A 21,900-nucleotide genomic window follows, 5' to 3' on the forward strand; every position below is an offset into this window, starting at 1 on the left:
TTTTATCTAAATGAACAAGGCCAATCAAGCTGCAGTTATTCACACACACGTGCACACACACACACACACACACACACACACACACACATATACAGGATTTCAACAGCAGCATTCTGCTTATTTTCAGCCATTGATTGTTTCCGGACAAAAATGTTACATGACCTTCTTATCATGCCAGCGGCTCGGGGGTCAAATGGCCCGGGGGTGGCGTTCGGCCCCTCCCTGCTGTGACATCATACTGTCCTTACAATCTGGGAATGCTTTCGGGTTTTTTTTTTCGTCTCTCAGGTGATTTCCAACTCATTCCAACTCATTTTTTTTTTTTTGCTTTCAGTCACACTTTCCCATATCCATGTCAATGTGATATCACAGACCTGTGACATCATCACGATGTCACATGATCTCGTGACACGGTCATATTTACAAATTATGGAAAATTGGTAAGACTGTTGGATAACATCTTAGGGTTTTGGGTCAGTGTGATGACCTTTGACCTTTGGGTGATAAAAGTCTTCCATGCCAGAGATTAGGATGAGTTTGGGCTCTTTCAATATAAAATCCCAGGAAGTAATTATATAAAATCTGAATCGAGATTAAGCTTGAAATAAGGTTTGTTTGCCATGTACACAGTTATACACAGTACAGTGTACAATACATAGTACAAAAAATCTCCCAAGTATTTGGCAAAATGTAAATAAAAACAAAAGTAGTTAAGAATTGAAGTAAAACAGCGTGTATTTATGTCCTCATCAAAGTAAAATCTGAAACTTAAAGGCTGATGAGACAACAATATTCCCTCACGAAATGGTTCCTTAGGTCTTTGCAAAGGCCGGTTCTGGATCACTCCAGATCCCTATCACAACGATGACAACATCCAGATCGGCCGTGAAGTGAAGATCAGCTGCCAGGTGGAGGCCACACCTCCCGACGAGCTCCTGTTCGCCTGGATGAAGAACGGCCGTCCGCTGCGGAGCTCTGAGAGGATGGTCATCACGCACACTGACACCGAGGCCTCGCCAGGGACGACCAACCTTGACATCATCGACCTTAAGTTCACCGACTTTGGCACTTACACCTGTGTGGCCTCGCTGAGGAACGGCGGCGTCGCTGAGATCAGCATCGACGTCAACATCTCGTCCACCACCGGTAAGTCCCCGCGTAAGGCGAGGTCAAATCAGGGAGGAAGGGCTTCGACATTGGAGCAGGGGTCACGTCATATCATCATAACTAATCATCCTAAAAAATTTCATCAGCTGCGACATCACATTCAGTCTGATTCCTCTCTGTGACGTACCATTTGCCTCCATCGCAACGGGCACAGGAAGAGGGAGTAACCCCCCCTCCCCCCTTCCCTGGTCATCTGGTTGTTGTTATGCAATCTCAGAAGGATCTGCTGTTTTGGATCTCGTCGATTCACATATAGTTGCCAGTGTAGCATGATGCTAAGAGGCTACGTAGCATCACGGCTAATGGACAAAGTATTAGTAGTTTCACAGGTCCATCCCATCACAGCAACGTGACCGGACACCTAGGTTCCCCTAGGGTTCTGTGTCCGTGTCATGTCATAGGAAGTTCGTGTATGCGAGGCTGCGGAAATATCGCGCTGTGCTGCGGAATGATTTAAGTCAGGTGTCAGCAGAGTCACAGCGGGTTCGAGTACTACTCCAAGAGTCAGCGGGACAGTTCCACCGTATTAGCACATCAGCGATAGTTTCCAGAAGTACTGCCTGTAGAAGCAGCACTGAAGGGTCTACATCAGGATCTGCATCATCAACTCGTTGAAGGGTCATATAACACTGACTGTTGAAGATAGTTTTAGCAACTAAAGAAAACTGAATGGAATCTGTCCTAGAACCAAATACGGGACAAATTCAAAACATCCAATCAATTAGCTATTCATTTACTTACCAGGTCGCTTATGAGTCATGGAAGTAATTATTTCCTTTTATTCAAAAATTACCAGCATCAGAAGATCTACAGGACACAATGCAAGCCGAAACCAGTCATGTCAAAATACTTCATTGTGAAATAACAATGTGACAAGATCGTCTTCGTAGTGTCGTTCCGAGCTGATAAACATTTTCGGGGTAATTTTGAGGTTTGTCTGTAACTGGCAGAACAGTGCTCTGACCAATACAAGTAATGGTTTTGGAGGAGGAAGGTCAGAGGACCAGATGAGGAACTCATTCCCAGCTGGCAGAATTGGACAACCTCAGAATGCCCACGCAAAAGAACGCTCACAGAGCGGGATCACTGATTTGGTTGCTAAACTTAATTTAAAGTCACAACAAAGCAAGGTGATGCTACAAAGTACTTTGCAGCATCAGTGTACTTCAGAGTAACGTCATAGTAACTTTTTAGATCTTTGCCAGGATGGCACCAGGTCTATAAAAAAATCCCTTATGCATAGAACTCCCTGATTCCATGAGCTGGTGTATCCATGGTGGTTCCAAGATCTTCTCATCTGCCAAGGACGACAAACAAAACATTTGATCACTGACTTAAAGTCGCTAATTTTACTTCCTGTCCACATAGAAACGCCCAACATGAGGTGATTGTTACTCTACTGCTCTACTCTTGGATGCAATTTGTAATATTCAATGTGTATTGCATCCGAAAAACTTCACAGGGTCTTTATGAAACCACAGTGAGGGGTCGTCACTAAACCGTCACGGTACTTGACGTGCACGTCGTCATACCAACGTGGCAACATTGGGGAATAATGTTGCGGTAACTTCACTTTACATACAGTACGTCTCAGCACCAATGAGCGTGAATCTTGCCGGCATTTCACTTTAGAACTTCCTCCACGTTGTGAGTCCGCAGCCTCTTTATGAATAAAGTCCTGCAGTTCCATCAAATGACTCCTTTCCAGTGAGTCACCAGAAGATTCTTTGGTTCTAAATGCATCCCAAAGCAGGCTGCATTGGAGACTAACAGATTAGTTTGCAGTTTGGTTGAAAAATGGTTTCTCACACTTGGGGGGGGGGGGGGGGGGGTAGTAACGGGGTCATGGGAACAGGTCTAAATCAGTTCTTAATTTAGAAGAACTAGAAGCAGAAATGAAGCTGCCGCCTGAGCACCGTCAGTCAGGATAATGACTTCCTGTCTCTGGCTTCAGTTCCCCCTGAGCTGTCCGTCCCCAGGGGGCGCTCCCACATCATCAGCCAGGAGGGTGACACTGTGGACCTGCAGTGTCTGGTGTCTGGGAAACCCAAGCCCATCATTCTCTGGTCCCGGGTGGAGGAGGGAGGTGCTGTGGCGGCGGCGGTGGCTCCGCCCCTGATGCCCGACGGGTCGATGCAGATGGAGAGTTACGACGGCGTCCTGAGGATCGCCAACGTGATGAGGAACATGAGCGGAACCTACCGATGTCAGACCAGCCAGTACAACGGATTCAACGTCAAGTCCAGGGAGGCCTTGATACAACTAGTGGTGCAGTGTGAGTAACACACACACACACACACACACACACACACACACATGTTTTTTCAGTACTTGAGGGCTCTACATTGGATTTTCTTACACTAACCCATTCACACACGCACACACACACACACACACACACACACACACACACACACATACCGATGGTGAGATGCAAGGTGCTAACCTGACCATCAGGAGGACCTAAGGGGTTTTGCTCATGGCCCCTCTCTTGCAAACAGGGGGTATCCAGGGTTCAAACCCCCAAACTTTCGATTGAAGGGGTGCCCGCTATATCAGCTGTGCCACTCCTGCCCCTGTAGACTCAGACAATTTCTTTTCCGAAATTATTTCAAATAGTTATGTTTTTTTGTTACTTGTCTCGTGTAGTCAATTAAAAAATTGGCATATTTTATGAATAAATCAATAAATATGAATATTTACAGGTATTTACCGTTTTGGATATGCAAAAAATTATTATGTTGTTGACTATTAAGGGATTAATTATGTCATTTTATCAATGTGATATGACTATAGTAAATCTGAATTTTTATTATGGGATATATTTGTTCAGAAAGGTGTTATGAAAACAAGCAGGAAGCGCTGCCTTCCACTTCCGGTGTTTTGAACTTGACATCCAATCCGACAAACCGATATCCTCACAGGAGGCGACGGTGTTCGCGTTAAACTGTCTGAGGGGAATCATCAGGTGCCGCCGCCGCCACCCAGCGACGAGCATCAAATTGGCGACCTTCCCGTCATGCTCTGTGGAAGCCGCAGGGCCACACGTCGCATTATATCCCATCACAGGAAGTGACACGTACAGTTGTGTTTACACTCCCACTCATCACTCATCTACACACTACCAGGGATGGGAGTTCATGTCCCAACATCCACATTGTATGAACACACACTACATGAATACATGTTACTGAGATTCTTGATTTGGTCAATAATGATTGACCAAATCACTCAAGAATCATTTTTTAATCAGTGCGAAAATCCCAGTGAATGTTCAACAAGATGTTCATAAATGTGCAATAACAGTGTAACAAGCAATGAAACTACAGCATTATTATTTTTATTCTTGGTAAAATACCTGTCATCTGTTGTTTTCCTGGCCAACATCCTGTTTTTGCTTTCAGATTAAAAAAAAAAAAGTTTAAATTTGTTGTTGATAAAGATATGCTCTGAAAGATTCCGCCTAGAAACCAGGGTAACTTCCTCCTCAGTTTAGTGTCGTCCTGCAGGAACAGTCCTGCTTCTCACAGAACACACACACACACACACACACACACACACACACACACACACACACACACGCACACTTCCTGTGTCCCGCTGCAGTTAAAGTGTCAGGGTGATTACCGTGCTCTCCGTCTGATTCTCCGGGCAGCCTGAGCTCGGAGCTCGGCCGGTCGCATGGCCTCCTTTTCTCTCCCCCACCCAAGTCTCAGTCGTGTTCTTTGTAATAACACGTCCATCGAACATTTCATGCCAAACTGATCTGGTTTTACCTCCAAATTGATCAGTGTTTGTTCCCGTTTTTTTTTTTTTTTTTAAATTTAATTTCCCCACTTCTGACATTTCTGTGTTTGCCGCCGTTAATCCCGGTGCCGGTGACGACCATCCAGGTCCTCTCCGCGGTCTGAGGTGTTTCTGCCGTTTCACTCTAAGCAGATTAAAGTGAGTCCAGATTACAGCTGGATTATTATTCCCGCAAACTGGATTCAAGCGCCAGGAAAATCAAAAACTTGACGTTTGTTTGAGATTCCACCAGGCAGCCAAGGCAGGAAGCGGGTGTGTGGGAGGGGTGGGCCGGACCGGCCGGCGGCGGCTCCCCGCTCCGCTTTAATAACTTCCATAAAACGTCTAAACCCACTTGTCGTTCGGATTACAGCCTGTGATGTTTGAATTTAGTGACAATAATCCAGAGTGTCGTCGCTGGATTACAAGACGACATGCAGCCGCCGGCGTTTCGCAACCCCGGTGACGGGAGTGGAACTGGTGACAGAAGCTGCAGCAAGTGTGCCCCCCCTCCATCCCCTCCATCTCCTTCCATCTCCCCCGAGGATGATTTTTCAGCAGGGATTACAGGGACGTCACATGTGTCGAGGTGTCAGCGTGCCGCTAAACCGCGTCGCATGAAGGAGCCGAAATAACTTCCCGATTCCGCGAGAAACCAAATCCTCCGACTTCCTGCGTCGGCGGGTTTTTTCGTCCCGTGTTTGGCCTCCGAGATTATTTCACTGTCGACTTTTTTCTTTAACATTGAAAATCGTCGTCATCATAATTTTTTTCCTTCTTCCTTTTCTTTTGATTTGAGATTCATTTTTTGAAAGAGGCTTGAAAATAAGGTCAATGTGGATTTCATTATTATTTAGTTGTTTTTATTGCCAAGGACTGAGCCAGCAGTCTAGAGCACTCTGAACCAATGTCTCATTCAAATCGGGAAAGTTGTTCATGAGTAAAGTAAGCTTTCAAAGGGCGTGGCCATGGGGTGCCTGAAGGTCAAAGGTCATAGCCCTGGTCAATTCGGGGTAAATACACGCTGTTACTACCAACACATTTGAATATTCACATCTCTCAATATTAATGAAGCTGCGTCAGCCAAAGACTGAAATGTAGCCAAGTGTTTGAAACCAGGTGTCATGTTAATTTAGGTGACCAATAGGAGTTTGGATGCTGAACCTCACACTTTCTAGACCTAGGGAATTTCAGACACGGAGAAAACCAACGCAGAGAACATGTCCTTGTCGGAATCATACCGGGGTCCTTCGTGCTGTGAGGCCGAAGTGCTAATCACTGCACCAAGTTTAACCAAAAAAAGTTTCAACAGGTTTCTGTCAGGTAATGTTTGAACTACGAGCCCCCTAGTGACTGATGCCAGGAATGCATCAAAGTGGAAAGCAGCACACACAAACACATTTATACACTTATATATATACGTGTGTGTGTGTGTGTGTGTGTGTGTTATTTGCTTGTACGTAATTTTTTTTTTTTATACATTTAAAACCATCGTCTACCGCTTACCTGGGGTCTGGTTGCAGGGGCAGCAGAGAGGACTTCCCTCTCCCCAGCCACTTGATACAGCTCTTCCAGGGAGATTGTAAGGCGTTACAAGGCCGCTGAGACGTATAGTCCCTCCAATGTGGCCTGGGTCTTCCCCGGGGCCTCCACCAGGTTGGACATGCCCAGAACACCTCACCTTTCTGGGTCACCTCATCTGACACCTCTCCATGTGGAGGAGCAGCCACTCTACTCTGAGCCCCTCCCGGATGGCCAAACTCCCTTATCTCTAAGGGAGAGCCTGGACGCCCTGTGGGGAAAGCTCATTTCAGCCTTTTGGATCCGTGACTTTGCTCTTTTAGTCAACAACCCAGGGCTTGTGACCATAGGTGAGGGTAGGAATGTAGATTGACCAATAAATTGAGAGCTTCACCTTTTGGCTCAGCTCCTTCTTCACCAGGGCAGACCGGTACAGAGCCTGCATCACTGCCAGCTCCTCAGTGATCCACCAGTCAATCTCCTGGTATGTGTGTCCTTCACTTGTAAACAAGACCCTGAAATACCTGAACCTCTCCACTTGGTGAAGGACCTCTTCCTTGACCCGGAGTGGGCACTCCACCCGTTTCCGGCTGAGAACCATGTTCTCCGATTTGGATTCCTCTGCTTTGCATTCTGCTGTAAACTGCTCGAGAAAGATAATGGACTGATCAAGCCAACGGGACCAAACGATCTACTAAAAGGAGGGACCCAATCCTGCGGCCGCCAAACGGATCCCATCAGCAACCTGGCTGCACCTAGATATTCCGTCCATAAAAGAACAGAATCGGGGACAAAGGGAAACCCTGGAGTCCAACCTTTATCAATGCGATCCAAGCTCCGACACAGGTCAAATCGGATCCGGTACCCCACAACCAGAGCTCCCCCATGGGACTAGAATGCCTTCACCAGGTCCACAAGAGACAGGTAGACTGATTGGGCAAACTCCCATGCACCCTTGAGGACCCTGTTGAGGGTGTAGAGCTGGTCAACTGTCCCACCACGAGGAAGAAAACCACACTTCCTGAATTTGGGATTCAACGACCCACGTTGTAAAATCTACAAAAGAACTGGAAAACAGTGAAGAAAATAAAAAATATGGGAGATATTGAAAGAAAATTGGATTTTGTTTTCCCACCCCAATGATTGCCTCATTTCCCGTCTGCCCCCCAGATCCCCCTGTGGTGGAGCCGGTGTTCCAGGAGGTCCGGCAGGCCCTGGGTCGGGCCTTCAGCCTGAGCTGCCGGCTGCTGCAGGCCCACCCGGCCCGCCTGCTGCGGTACGAGTGGAAGCTGGGCTCCCGCCTGCTGACCGTAGGCCAGTTTGCCGATCAGCGTGACGACACCAGCTACCATGTCCGAGCACTGAACCGAGAGGGCTACGGCGAGTACACCTGTGACATCACCAACGAAGCGGGAGCGGGGCGGTGCACCTTCCTGGTCACAGGTAAGACCAGATGCAATCCTGTACGCGGGGAAGAGGGGGTGAACCTCGCCCTAGATGTAGTTGTAGGTACTGTTATGAGAAGGAAGTTTGTCTCAATCAGGATTTGAATCTCAAAAAGTGATACTTTTATTTTGAAGTAAACAGGAAGTTCCCCTTTCCTGTGATAATGTGGGTACTGTGGTTTTCAAGGCTTGATATTTTTAGAATTTTTTTGCAGATTTTTGTCTGGTTTCCTGCCAATCTTCATTCGGGTCTCCTTCACAGGTTGATGTGATTTGATAATCTAGTAGTGATCTGGAGCAAAAGGGGCATCAAAACTGTTTTCTGAGACAGGGGGATGGGGATTACCTTTAAACAGAGGCGCTTTGTTTTTCCTGGGGTCAGCCAGGCTTTTAAAATGTAATTATCTCATAAAAAACGCCTTAAAGTGCATTAACATGAGGTTGAACTTAACTGATAACCCCAAATTAGAGGAAAGATCGTCGATAGAAACAAATATTATAACAATGCTTGAAACAAAAAAATCTGCAGCCACCAAAGGGGACGTAACCAAAAAATAAGATTTGTGATTTGTTCAGATCTACATTTGTTGTTACATCGGTATCACTTTGTAATTACACCAAAAAGCACCTTATTTACCTATTTTTCATTAAATATAAATCATTCTCAAATAATGATGATCCATCCGTCTATTCATCCATCTTCACCCGCTTATCCGGAGTGGGATGGTGGGGGCAGCAGCCAAAGCAGTGAGGCTCTGACCTCCCTCTCCCCCACCACATGGTCCAGCTCCTCTTGGGGGACCCCAAGGTGTTCCCAGGCCAGCCTAGAGACATAGTCCCTCCAGCGTGGCCTGGGTCTTCTCTGTGGTCTCCTCCTAGATGGACATGCCCGGAATACCTCCCCCAGGAGGCATCCAAGAGGCACCCTGACCAGATGCCCGAGCTACTTTATCTGACTCCTCTCTATGTGGAGGAGCAGCTCCTCCCAGATGACCAAACTTTTCACCCTATCTCTAAGAGAGAGTCAGGCCACCCTTCAGAGAAAACTAATTTCAGGCACTTGTATCCGCAATCTCGTTCTTTCGGTCACGACCCGCAGAGTCCCCATCACTGCAGACGCTGCACCAGTCTGCCTGTTGATCTCCTGCTCCATCCTTTCCTCACTCGTGAACAAGACCCTGTGATACTTGAACTCCTCCACTTGAGGCAGGACCTTTTCCCCGACCCAGAGTGGGAACTCCGCCCATTTCTGGTTGAGCACCATGGTCTCGGATTTGGAGGTGCTGATCCTCATTCCGCCGGCTTCACATTCGGCTACAAACTGTGTCAGTGAGATCGTGGCCTGATGAAGCCAACTGAACCACATCATCTGACTTGATCCTGGGGCCACCAAACCGCATCCCCTCTACACCCTGGCTTTGGCCAGAAATTCTGTCCATGAAAGTTATGAACAGAATCGGTGACAAAGGGCAGCCCTGGCAGAGTCCATCTCTCACTGGAAATGGGTCCTGTTAACAATTGGCAATGCGGACCAAGCTCCAACACCAATCATCCGGGGACTGAACAGCCCATATAACGGGGTTCGATACCCCATACTCCCTAAGTACCCCCAACAGGATTGCCCGTAAGACACTGACAAATGCTCTCTCCAGATCCACAAAACGCATGTAGACTGGTTGGGCAAATTTCCATACCCCCTCAAGGACCTTGCCTGGGGGGATAGAGCTGGTCCACTGTTCCACAACCAGGACGAAAACCACACTGCTCCTCACTGTCCCTGACATCAACGCAATGCTGCGGAGGCGTGTCAGCCAGGACAGCCCTACAGCATCCAAAGCCTTGAGGAACCCAGGGCGGACCTCAGCCCGAATAGGTGTGTCCACTCCAGAGTCCCCCGGCCCTGCTTCCTCATTGGAAGGCGTTTTGACGGGTTTGAGGAGGTCTTGGAAGTATTCCTGCCACCGATTTACAACGTCTCAGGTTGAGGTCAGCAGGGCCCCTTTCCCACAGTACACAGTGTTGATGGTGCACTGCTTCCCCCTCCTGAGCCGCTGGATGGTGGAACCAGGATATCCTCAACGCCCTCCAGAGGTCACTCTCCAGGTCTACCCAGACTCTTCCCATGCTTGAGTTTTTGCCTTGGCAACCAATGAAGCCGGAGGCTACTTGGCATGCTGGTGCCTATCAGCTGTCTCTGGAGCCCCACAGGACAGAAAGGCCTGATAGGACTCCTTCACTTTTATGGCATCCCGGTTTGCAGCTCTGATCTACCACCTCAACAATGGAAGCACGGAACATGGCCCATTCAGACTCAATGTCCCCCGCTTCCCTCAGGACGTGGATTTACCTCTGCCAGAGGTGGGAGTTGAGACTCCTTCTGACAGGGGACTCTGCCTGATGTTCCCAGCAGACCCTCAAGGTACATTTGGGTCTGCCAAGTCTGACTGGCATCCTCCCCCACCAGCTCTTCACCTGAGTGTCCAGGACATGCGGCCACAAGTCCAACGACACAACCACAAGGTCAATCAAAGAATTGTGGCCTGAGGTGCCTTGGTGCCAAGTGCACATACAAGGGGGCAAAAAAGTATTTAGTCAGCCACCAATTGTGAAAATTCTCATATTTAAATAGATGAAAGAGGCCTGTGATTTTCATCGTAGGTACACTTCATCTATGAGAGACAGAATGGGGGGAAAATAATCCAGGAAATCACATAGTAGGATTTTTAATGAATTAATTGGTAAATTCCTTGGTAAAATAAGTATTTGGTCACCTACAAACAAGCAAGATTTCTGTCTCTCACAGACCTGTAACTTCTTCTTTAAGAGGCTTCGCTGTCCTCCACACGTTACCTGTATCAATGGAATCTGTTTGAGTGTTATCAGTATGAAACACACCTGTCCGCAATGTCAAACAGTCACTCCAAACTCCACTATGGCCAAGTCCAAAGAGCTGTCAAAGGACACCAGAAACAAAATTGTAGACCTGCACCAGGCTGGGAGGACTGAATCTGCAATGGGTAAGTAGCTTGGTGTGAAGAAATCAACAGTGAGAGCAATTATTAGGAAATGGAAGACATACCAGATCACTGATAATCTCCCTTGATTTGGGGTTCCACGCGAGCTCTCACCCTGTGGGGTCAAAATGATAACAAGAACAGTGAGCAAAAATCCCAGAACCACACGGGGGGCCTAGTGAATGACCTGCAGAGAGCTGGGACCAAAGTAACAAAGGCTACCATCAGTAACACACTACCCTGCCAGGGACTGAAATCCTGCAGTGCCAGACGTGTCCCCCTGCTGAATACAGTACATGTCCAGGCCCGTCTGAAGTTTGCTAGAGACCATTTGGATGATCCAGAAGAGAACTGGGAGAATGTCCTATGGTCAGATGAAACCAAAATAAAAACTCAACTTGTCGTGTTTGGAGGAGAAAGAATGCATCCAAATAACACCATACCTACTGTGAATTATGGGTAGAAACATCATGCTCTGGTGCCGTTGTTCTGCAAAAGGACGACTGATCCGTGTAAAGGAAAGAATGAACGGGGCCATGTATCATGAGATTTTGAGTAAAAACCTCCTTCCAACCGCAAGGGGATTGAAGACGAAATCTGTCTTGGTCTTTCAGCATGACAATGATCCCCAACACACCGCCCGGGCAACAAAGGAGTGGCTTCGTAAGAACCATTTCAAGTTCTTGGAGTGGCTTCGCCAGTCTCCAGATCTCAACCCCATAGAAAATCTTTGGAGGAAGTCGAAAATCCATGTTGCCCTGTGACAGCCCCAAAACATCACTGCTCTCGAGGAGATCCGCATGGAGGAATGGGCCAAAATACCAGCAACAGTGTGTGAGAACCTTGTGAAGACTTACAGAAAACGTTTAACCTATGTCATTGCCAGCAAAGGGTATACAATGAAGTACTGGGATGAACTCTTGTTATTGACCAAATACTTATTTTCCACCATAATTTGCAAATAAAGTCTCTAAAAATCAGACATGTGATTTTCTTGATTTTTTTTTTTCTCATTCTGTCTCTCATAGTTGAAGTGTACCTATGATGAAAATTACAGGCCTCTTTCATTTATTCAAGTGGGAGATCTTGCACAATTGATGGCTGACTAAATACTTTTTTGCCCCACTGTATGGACACCTTAATGCCTCAACCTGGTGTTTATTATGGACAATCCTTGACGAGCGCAGAAGTCCAATAACAAAACACTGTTCAGGCTCAGATCGGGGGGGCCGTTCCTCCCAATCACACCCTTCCAAGTGGCACTGTCGTTGCCCTTGTGAGCGTTGAAGTCTCCCAGTAGAAAGAGGGAGTCCCTGGTCGGAGCTTTCTGTCGCACCTGCTCTCGGAACCCCAAGAGGAGTGCATAAACTGTACTGCTGTTGTGTGCATAGCCTGAAACAACTGTCAGAACCCGTCCCCCAACCTTAAAGCGGAGGATGGCTACTCTCTCGTCCAACAGGTTGAACCCCCACGTACAGGCGCCAAGTCGGGGGGCAATCTATAGGTCCATACCTGCCCGGCGCCTCTCACCGGGGGCAACTCCATAGTAAAAAAAGAGTCCATCCCCTCTCGAGAGGCCTGGTTCCAGACCCCACGCTGGGGGTGAGTCCAACTATATCTAGTCAGAATCTCTCAGCCTCACGCACCAGCTCAGGCTCCTTCCCAACCAGAGAGGTGACATACCATGTACCGAGAGCCAGCTTTTGCAGCCGAGGGTTGGACCGCCAAGGTCCGCCGCTCTGGCCACCAACCGGCATACGCTGCACCCGACCCTTTTGGCCCTTCTTGTGGGTGGTGAGCCCAGGGGAAGAGGGACCCATGTTAATCCTTCAGGCTGTGCCCGGCCGGGCCCCATTGGTGCAGAGCCGGCCACCAGGCCTGCCCCTGGGCCTGGCTCCAGGAACAGCGCCCCAGTGGCCTGTGTCAAGGCAAGGGAAACAAGGGAAAACAGGGTCCAAAGTTTTTTCTCTTCATGGCTGGTCTTCTGTGCTGCGCTTTGTCTGGTCCCTCTTCTGGGACATGTTTGTCTTGGGTAACCCTTCCGGAGACGTAAATCCCCCCGACAACATAGCTCCCATGATCACTGAGACGCGCAAACCCCTCCACCACGGTAAGGTGGCAGCTCAAGGAAAGGATGATGAAATAATGATGATAACAATGATAAAATTATCTAATAATCCAGAGACTGACGTAAGAAGCGTCTGTTTACATTTATAATAAGTTAAATAAAGTATTATTTGTAAAGCAAAGCGGAGAAGCAGGGTGTTGAGGGATTCAAGGAAGTTTGATGCTCCAAAATCCAAACTTGGTTCCGGGTCATGACCTGGGGCTTCATCATGAAATCCGGGTCTGCTGGATCAGTTGATCTGTCAGCTGACACTGTCTGTCAGTGCAGCGCTCACTAAGCCTCTTATCTCGGCAGCAGCAGAGAGACAGGAAGTGGCTCGTGGATGATGTAGGATGACAGCGGTTTTGCTCATCAGGTGCGGCGCCGGGAGGGAGGGCTCGTTCAATCAGTGCTTCGTCCTGCAGTGGATGGAACCCTCTCCCTTTTATTCGTCCAACGTGTCACTGTAATCTACTGCTTTTATTTTGAAAAACACCGAATAGAGGTCCTCTGGAATAAAAACAACATAAAGTATCTTCTACAACTTCAGGATGCAATCACTAACTCATTTATTAAATTTTGATTTAATTCACAGATTGAAATATTTGGAAGGAAGGTTAATCTTTAATAAAAGGATGAAGAATTAGAGGGAAATATAACCAACTAAGTCCTTCAAAGTATGGGAAAAATTGTGCGGTTTATTAATTACATATTTATGATTTCAGGGACATCAGGGCTATTAAAAATATCATGCAGAAAAAAAAGGAAAAACAACATTCCTTCAAAAAAAAACATGTTTTTCATTTTCCTCTCATATTCCAATCTGATTTATATCAGATTAAAAGATTTGGCACATATCTCCGAAACACTCTGCATGAAGGAAATTAAAAATAAAGAATCTTGGATCTGAATAATTAAATGGGAATGTGAAGACATTAAGACAGTCATGAAAATTGGATAAAATTGAAACAATAGGCTTCTGGTCAACATGTTTTTTTTATGAAATCATATATTTTTAACTGTTGATTCAATAATTATTGATACATTTTTATTGATATGTAACATTTAAAGATGTACATACCCATTGAATATTTTAACCTAAAGTGAAAAAGGCTCTGACAAAATAAAATAATTCTAGACTTCAATGTTTTATTTCAGTTCTAGCTGATTCAGCCAATAACGACGTAGATTTGTCTTATCAGGTCGACCAGGCTGGAGGTTTGTGTCCAGTGGGAGTCGATTTCTTCTTCTTTAATCCTATGCTCACTCACTCACTCATTCATGCACACACACACACACACACACACACGCACGGGCACTCGCACACACACACACACACACACACACACAGCATCACTTTAAGCCAGTTAATCTTCAGTGTTTGAATCGTCAGCAGAAAGTTAAGTGTCGGGAGACAAACGTTCCTCAAACACTTTAAAAACCCAAAGGAGCTTAAAGAAGCAGTGAGGAAGACTGAGGGAGAGGAGGTGACCAAGGCAAACAATATGTATGTATTTGATCAAGCGTCATTAGATTAATGGATCAAGCACCGACCCATCCTAATCAATACTACAACGGAGCTGCACCCCCATGTGATATTTCCATTTAAACCAAGAGGAATTAATCTAAAAACTGCAGGAAATAGAAATGATCAAATCATCCTGTACAATTTACACTCCTATGTCAGTGACCTCTGGCCCCTCTGTCTGATCATGTGATCTTCCCTGCCCCCCCTGCTCTGTGTGATCTCTGACCCCAGGGAAGGCCTTCTCCCCTGAGTTCTACTACGACTCACACGTGCCCCTCTGGTCCACGCGGCCCAGGGTCTACGGCTTCAGGCTGCAATGGACGCAGCAAGAGCCCAGTGCCGTGGATCGGATCCTGGCCTACAGACTTGGGATCAGGCAGGTCAGTGACAGGGGGAAGGGGCTCCAGGGGAGGGGGACACCCCATCTCTCCTCAAAGACCCTGACCATTGCTTGTTCTGTTTTTCCAAATTCTTTTCTCATTGGTGTCGTAAAGCTCCAAGTTACATCTTCAGAACAAGACGCATAGCGTGTGTATGTGTGTGTGTGTGTGTGTGTGTGTGTCCACCTGAGAACCCTGCGGCATACAGAAGCAGGGGGATGGGGAGGCTTGTTGCCATGGCGACCAGCCTGTCAGTGCTGCAGAGACGATGGGGAGGGCAGGGGAGAGAAACTAGCAGGAAGTGCTGATGGGACAGAACAAGAAGAAGAAGAAGAAGAAGCAGGACAGGAAGTGTAGGGAGACCCTTACTTTCTCTCGTGATATCACTTTCAAGCGTCAGTAAGATTGATATGGGGTCTCTGCCTGATCAGCTGATTGATATTAGATACGTCCCAGTCAATTTGCTGTAAAAACACGAGATTAAGTAATTCATTGTTGTCAAATCTGATCATAGCAACATGAAGATGTCTCACCTCTTATCCGTACAGATCAAGGGGAAAAACTTGCCCAGTCACCAGACAACATTTGACAATCAGTCAGACGACTGGAATGATTGAAAGTCTTCACCAACACAAAAGAATTAAGAATTACCAAGTCATTGAACTGCTTTGAAGCTGCCTTATTGACAGAGGTCTATGACTGAAAATATCTGTGGCTCGATCAATATTGCTCCCGCTGGATCATGTGCCCCCAGGTGGGTCAGTCCCGCTGGTGGGAGCAGGAGATTGCCATGGAAGGAACCATCCAGAAGGGGGAGCTGCTGACCTATAACCTGACGGAGCTCATCAAGCCAGAGTCCTACCTCGTCCGTCTGACGCCCATCACCCGCTACGGCGAAGGGGATGCCACCGAACGCATCATCACCTACAGCGGTACTCCCTTTCCTCCCACCTCCTGATTATATCAGCGCGTAATTTCCGGTCTACACTAGGTATTTCCTGTCCATGTCATGTGATCTGTCACGATAGTTCAGTCGTTTTGCACTAGTTTTCCACCTCTAACCAGGATCCTGTGGTTCAGGCTGAGTCTCTGACCAGTGTGTAAACCCAACAGCTCCCACAGTGCCCCCTGGTGCTCTGCTTCACCTCCACCTTTTACATCTCTCATACCTGAACGAGCAAAATGTTTCATGAGAATCCAAGTTTCAGGCTGATACTAGTGTGTGTGTGTGTGTGGGGGGGGGGGGGGGGGTCCTCCAGGGCAGCATAGTGGTGGTTTGTGATGTCACAGCATGTTAGCAGCGCTATTGCTGAGTTAAAACTACATATCTGGGACAGTGTGAAGACACACACACACACACATGCACACACACACACACCATTTTTTCCTGTCTCAGTGGGGGCCACCCTGCTGTCCGAAACTATAATTCAAAGCAGGATTATTATTTAGTCTGTGGGAAGACTATTTGTTTATACTGACTTTTATTTAAATGTTTGTCAAAAAAAAAAAAAATTCAGCATTCAAATAAAAAGATGAATAAATGATAAAATGTGTTTGTGTGCAGTGAGAACTTTGTGTGAGTGTAATTTTAAAGGGATTTTTTTTGTAGAAAACTTGAGGATGTAACAGGTCAGATACAAATAGACAGGAAGTTCACAATCACAGGAAGTGACCTAACAATTGACACAATTATGTGACCAAAAAATCAGAACATTAGAACATGAGTTTAATTTTTCTTATCAACTCTTACTTCTTTTCTACGCAGCTCCAGTCAACCCACATCTCAGTGAGTAACACATTTTGGTCTGAACTTATGGAAACCTATCAATGAAAAAATAAATAAATATCGGAGCAACTGGATTGTAACCCTGTTTATGTGTGTGTTTGTGTGTGTCAGGGGAGTTCCAGTGTGGTTTCGAGGATGAGTCCTTGTGTCTCTTCTCTCAGGATAAAACAGATGAGTTTGACTGGACGCGTCACTGCGCCGCCTCACGTGACACCAAGTACACGCCCAACACAGGACCGAGTGCCGACCACAGAGGATCTAAGCAGGGTGAGACACGCACACAGACATGTTTTTCTTTTTATGTGTTTTTTTTTTAATATACTGAATGTATGCTGCTGGTTTCTGGGTCGCTTCTCCTGGTTCGGATCTAGATCACAACCTGAAATTACTGGGGGTCCAGGGCCAAATTAATGGCTGGAAATCAAAACCTTATTCCCCCAGTAAACAAAAGGTTGGAAGAATTCCACAGGGGTGATTTGTTATGTTTTTTTTCAAAGCTGAAAGAATCTCATCTGAACTGTAGGAGAACATTTACAACCAATCTGAGGGAATAAAATAAAGGTGGATAAACTATGTGTCAAGGAGACCAGGTTGAAAGGTAGTGAGACTAGAACCCTAGGAGCAGGCTTTAAGTTGTACTATTATGATATTGATAGGAAGAGAAATGGAGTATGGAGATCAAGAAGTTGGAGGATTTCAGGTACTTGAGGTCAACAGTCCAGAGCCGAAAAAAAAAAGCCGAAAGGAGAAGTTTTAGCTTTAAGACATTTTCACTTCAACCCAAGCCTGAACACCTTGAAGTAATAATAACCTTAAATAAAATTTGCTCACATGTACAAAAATGCAAAATTTGCATTTGCAAAAATGATAACATTTATAAGATTATTCTCAGTCAGCATTAACCTGAGCTAAGACTCTCACTGTGGCTAGCTTGAATAGCTTTGTCTGTGGTTTGTTAGCTGCAGAGGAGTTAGCCGCTAGCTGATTACACTAGGATATTATTTACAGCAGATAAATTCTTGCTAATTTGTAAAATAACTGAGTGTTGCTCTTGGCTAATGTCTAGATTCAGAATGATTTGGTTTATTTACATTAGCATCATTTGGAGCCAGCTGATTGGTTGAGAGTGCGGCGATGTTATATTTGTCCTTTGTGCGGCAGGTTTCTACATGTACATTGAAACCTCACGGCCACGCCAGGAAGGCGACAAGGCGCGGCTCCTGTCTCCAACTTTCAACCTGGGCACCAAGATCTCCACCTCCTCTGGGAGCCTGGCCTCCTACTGCGTCGCTTTCTATTACCACATGTACGGGAAACACATAGGTGAGGCTGAGCAACATCCATTTTTACTAGCCATGTTGGCAAGCAACTAATGACCTCCTGCTCCGTCATTCAGGAGCCCTGACTGTTTTCCTGCGGCAGAAGGTTCCAACTGTGACGGACACGTCGGCCTGGAGTCTCACTGGTAACCAAGGAAACCACTGGCGCCAAGCTAAGGTCACCATTCACCCCTTGGCTGCTTTTCAGGTGCGGAAAACTTGAAGTAGCATCAGCTAATGTGTGACTGAGAAACACAGGTGAGCTAATAATCGGATGAAGCTAGAAGGCTAACAGCAGTTATGCTTGCAGTTATGCTATTTGGATCAGTTCACTCCACAAAAGTTGCCTATCAGTTGCCAGCACTCATTTGACAACTGCTGAGTCACCAGAAAATGTCTGTGGGTGGTATGACTCCGTGTTGTATTGAAAGTTGGAGTTATATAAGGTGAACTGAAAAAGGAGAGAGCGCAGTCCTTTGCTGTGCTCCAGTATCACTGGCCACCACATTGGAGAGAACACTGTCCAGGTGGATAAACCGTGGTCTGTATGTCAGTGTTCCATGAGACAGTAAAGCTTTCGACACCCACCACTTGCAGGTTATTACCCAGCAGCAGAGACCAAAGGGAGTTAAAAGTATAGAAATCAATGAATAGGATTCTTTCGTTGTGTCCCTCTCCATCAAAATGCAAATTGGGGTGCTGCACTTGGTAGATGACTGCGTTGTCAATTCCTAATTTAGGTTGATATCAAACTGGAGAGAATTCAGAGATGTCTCAGCAGGACCTCCATCGCAGATGAAATGAGAATTGGTCGATCGATTGCCAGATCCGATGGAGTCTTTTTTTTGGCCCAGGTAGCTCATATATCTGGGTAATATTACTCCCCTGTGACTCACAGATGTTTCATAGCAGAAAACAGCTGGAGGGCACTGATCCCCAGGAACTTGGGGAAACACCATCAGGGTTGGCTTTTCACAGATGTGTTTTCTCCAGCTGTCTCCTAACCTGACTAGAAGTCACTGTCAGTCAGGAGTTGGTAAGGATAGCCTCAGTGGCAGAGGGGGAGGAGGAGAAAGAGGAGGGGGTGCTAAACAGTGATGGGGTAGGGGTTTAGGTAATTCAGGCAGCGGGGATGTCCTGGATATCTTTGGGGGGAAAACAGAAGGTGAGCAAAATGTTTTAAAGAAACTGTTCTGCTTGTTGGCTCGCTCCAAGCTACCGAACAGCTGCCTGTCTTTCCCCTTATACCCAGTGATGGGTATAAGGGGAAAGACACTCACACATCCTTCATGCCGTCTAGCAGGAGTTTGCACTACAGCATCCTTCTGCATTTGCCCATTCAGGTCCTCAGTATGTCCTTGAGCTCGATCTGGACCCGAAAACCCTCTTCTTCTTGTGTAAAAGTTTTTTCAGGTCACCGGTGATCTACGGTTTATTGTTGGGAACGCAGTGGACTCTCCGGTGCGGCATGGTGGCAAGTTCACCGAATCTGATGTATTCTGTAATGCAGTCAGCCATGTTAGTAATGTCCTCCCCATGTGGCTCGCACAGTCTGTTATCTCAAAGCAGCCCCAACGTACCTCAGCAGCCTCCCGAGTCCACCTTCTCACTGTCTTTGTATGGACAAATTTACTTTTCACAGAAGGTCCACACGCTGGTTGGCAATGATTTGTCTCGTGATGTATGATTAAAATGTCCAGTGATAGCATAAATCCCTTACAGAGTAGGGTCTGTCGATTAGCAGCAGTGGTGCTGATGCCCACCTGGTGCTCAACCGTCCCAAATTCTCCCACACAACTCCCCTTCTTATGTCCCTACACTGGCTCCCAGTAGCCGCCCGCATCAGGTTCCAGTCCCTGGTGCTCGCCTACCGGGCAGTGAATGGGACATCCCCGTCATATCTCCAAAATATGGTCAAGCCACATGTTCCTACCCGTCCCCTCCGATCTGCCACCTCACAGCGACCGTCCCCCCCATTACTCCGAGTCCCTGGCCGCCGATCGAACCGGTCTCGGCTCTTCTCGGTCTTGGCTCCTCAGTGGTGGAATGAACTCCTAAAAAAGGTCAGAACAGCTGGGCCCATCTTTTGCCGTGAGCTGAAAACATACCTCTTCACTAAGCACTACCCTACTAATCACACTTAGCCCCCAACCCCCTCGGAAAAACAAAACAAAACAAAAAAAAAACAAAATGATGTAATGAATGTATGTATGAATATGGTTCTGAGATGGCTATTTGGTTGAGTGGAACTTCTGACTTCCCACTACTGGTACTTCGTATCTTCAGTGACTGAATTGCACTTTTTGTAAGTCACTTTGGATAAAAGTGCTGCCAAATGACTGTAATGTAATGTAATGTAATGTAATGACATCACTGGCCACCCCTGCATCAGCCGATGGAGGAATGTGAATAGCGAAAACAACCGCGGACATGAACTCTCGTTGCAAGTAATTGGGACACATTCCCACAGCAAGCAGTTTAATTTACAGGCAGCAGTGATGCACATGTCTGGGATTACACCATTTCTCCGTCACATAAAGTGCAATCCTTCCACCCCTCTTTTTGCTGCGAGCTGCAGCATCCCTGTCGGCCCAAACTGCGTTAAAACCTGTCCGGGGCAGCTCTGTGGTCCGGGATTTGCCAAGTGCAGTCATGTCTACATGGAACATAGTTTGCTGCCCCCTGGTATTCCACTGGGTCTCAATGAGCACTGACCTCATGTTCCCTATGAAGATTGTCGGGGCCACTGGATTGTGTTTTCTTTCTTTTTTTTTTTCTTTCCCTGTAGTTTGGCTTTAGCGCTGCACGCCCAGCATCTTATTTGGAATTCCTCCGGCATTGCAGGGTTTGCTTCGGGCAGTATTACAGGTTTACATAGCCAGTCGGCTGCAAACACCGCTTCTGCTACCGCTCACGCTGTTCTTCATTACAAAGAATACCAAAAGTCAAGTCAGATTTCCTTTATATATTGCCCCAAATCACAAGTGGTTGTCTCATCTACTTTGGACAGATCCAGTGTCAATGTGGGCGGCCTTCTGTCGCGACCAATTAGGGTAAAAAGTGAGAGCGTGAGAGAAGAAGGACAGCGATAGAAAGCAGAGTGTTAATCGAGGGTGACGGGGCTATTAATAGAAAAACTGGAAGCAAAGTAGAAGAACTTATTCCATTCATTGGCCCCTGCTTATTGTAGAATACGAGAGCAAAATAGAAGAAGATATACTTGATTGACATAAGAAGAAGATGCGAAAATAAAAAGTAAAAAAAAATAAATACTACAGTAGATGGTGCTATTGGCAGCCTCATGGTAAGGTGTAAATTTAATACAAATACATCTTGAAAAAAACATTTATGTTATTAGCAATTGCTTCAGCTTAAGGATTTTTCGGTCAACAGCAGCAGGATGTTTGATCCTCATCTCATAACAACGTCAGGAATGGTGATGTATGACCCCGGCTGTCCGATTCTGGCGTCTCAGTACATAAATTGGGACTCGTCTGTCTCCATGGCAAACTGTGTTTTTGTTTCCACATCAGATAGTCATCGAGGGGGTCCGAGGTGCCGGCATCGAGGGCGACATCGCCATCGATGATGTCACCATTGAGGAGGGGGAGTGTAAAGACCCTCCTTCCAACAGTGAGTACAGGTCCCATGTGAACATGCGACTATATTACCAGGGGAAGGACATAACTAAACATCTGTCTCTCACACAGATCTGACATCACTGGCTCCTCCTCCCTCTTCTACCCATATAGTGCAGCTGTGCGTCACTCTGAGTCTGGCCCTGATTGGCCGGCAGAGGTGACCCCTGTTCTCAACAAGAGGCCACGACCTTTGACTCTTCTGCCTC

The 21,900-nt window shown here is 46.6% G+C and overlaps 1 protein-coding gene across 1 annotated transcript in view; it reads left to right on the forward strand.

Annotated features, from left to right (window-relative positions):
• mdga2a (MAM domain containing glycosylphosphatidylinositol anchor 2a) overlaps positions 1-21,900 on the forward strand; it is a 40,657-nt gene extending 18,757 nt beyond the window's left edge. The window contains exons 7-17 of the mRNA XM_086150980.1: positions 817-1,146; positions 3,122-3,442; positions 7,645-7,917; positions 14,800-14,948; positions 15,703-15,880; positions 16,714-16,734; positions 16,846-17,001; positions 17,896-18,057; positions 18,131-18,261; positions 21,587-21,686; positions 21,764-21,900. Of these exons, the coding sequence (XP_086007106.1) occupies positions 817-1,146; positions 3,122-3,442; positions 7,645-7,917; positions 14,800-14,948; positions 15,703-15,880; positions 16,714-16,734; positions 16,846-17,001; positions 17,896-18,057; positions 18,131-18,261; positions 21,587-21,686; positions 21,764-21,855 (1,913 nt within the window). The 3' untranslated portion in view covers positions 21,856-21,900. The remainder of the gene's footprint in view (positions 1-816; positions 1,147-3,121; positions 3,443-7,644; positions 7,918-14,799; positions 14,949-15,702; positions 15,881-16,713; positions 16,735-16,845; positions 17,002-17,895; positions 18,058-18,130; positions 18,262-21,586; positions 21,687-21,763) is intronic.

This window comes from Fistularia commersonii, chromosome 1 (assembly GCF_037954325.1).
Source record: "Fistularia commersonii isolate RoL2024-O1a breed Wild chromosome 1, RoL_Fcom_v1.0, whole genome shotgun sequence".
In the NCBI taxonomy this organism is placed as follows: Eukaryota; Metazoa; Chordata; class Actinopteri; order Syngnathiformes; family Fistulariidae; genus Fistularia; species Fistularia commersonii.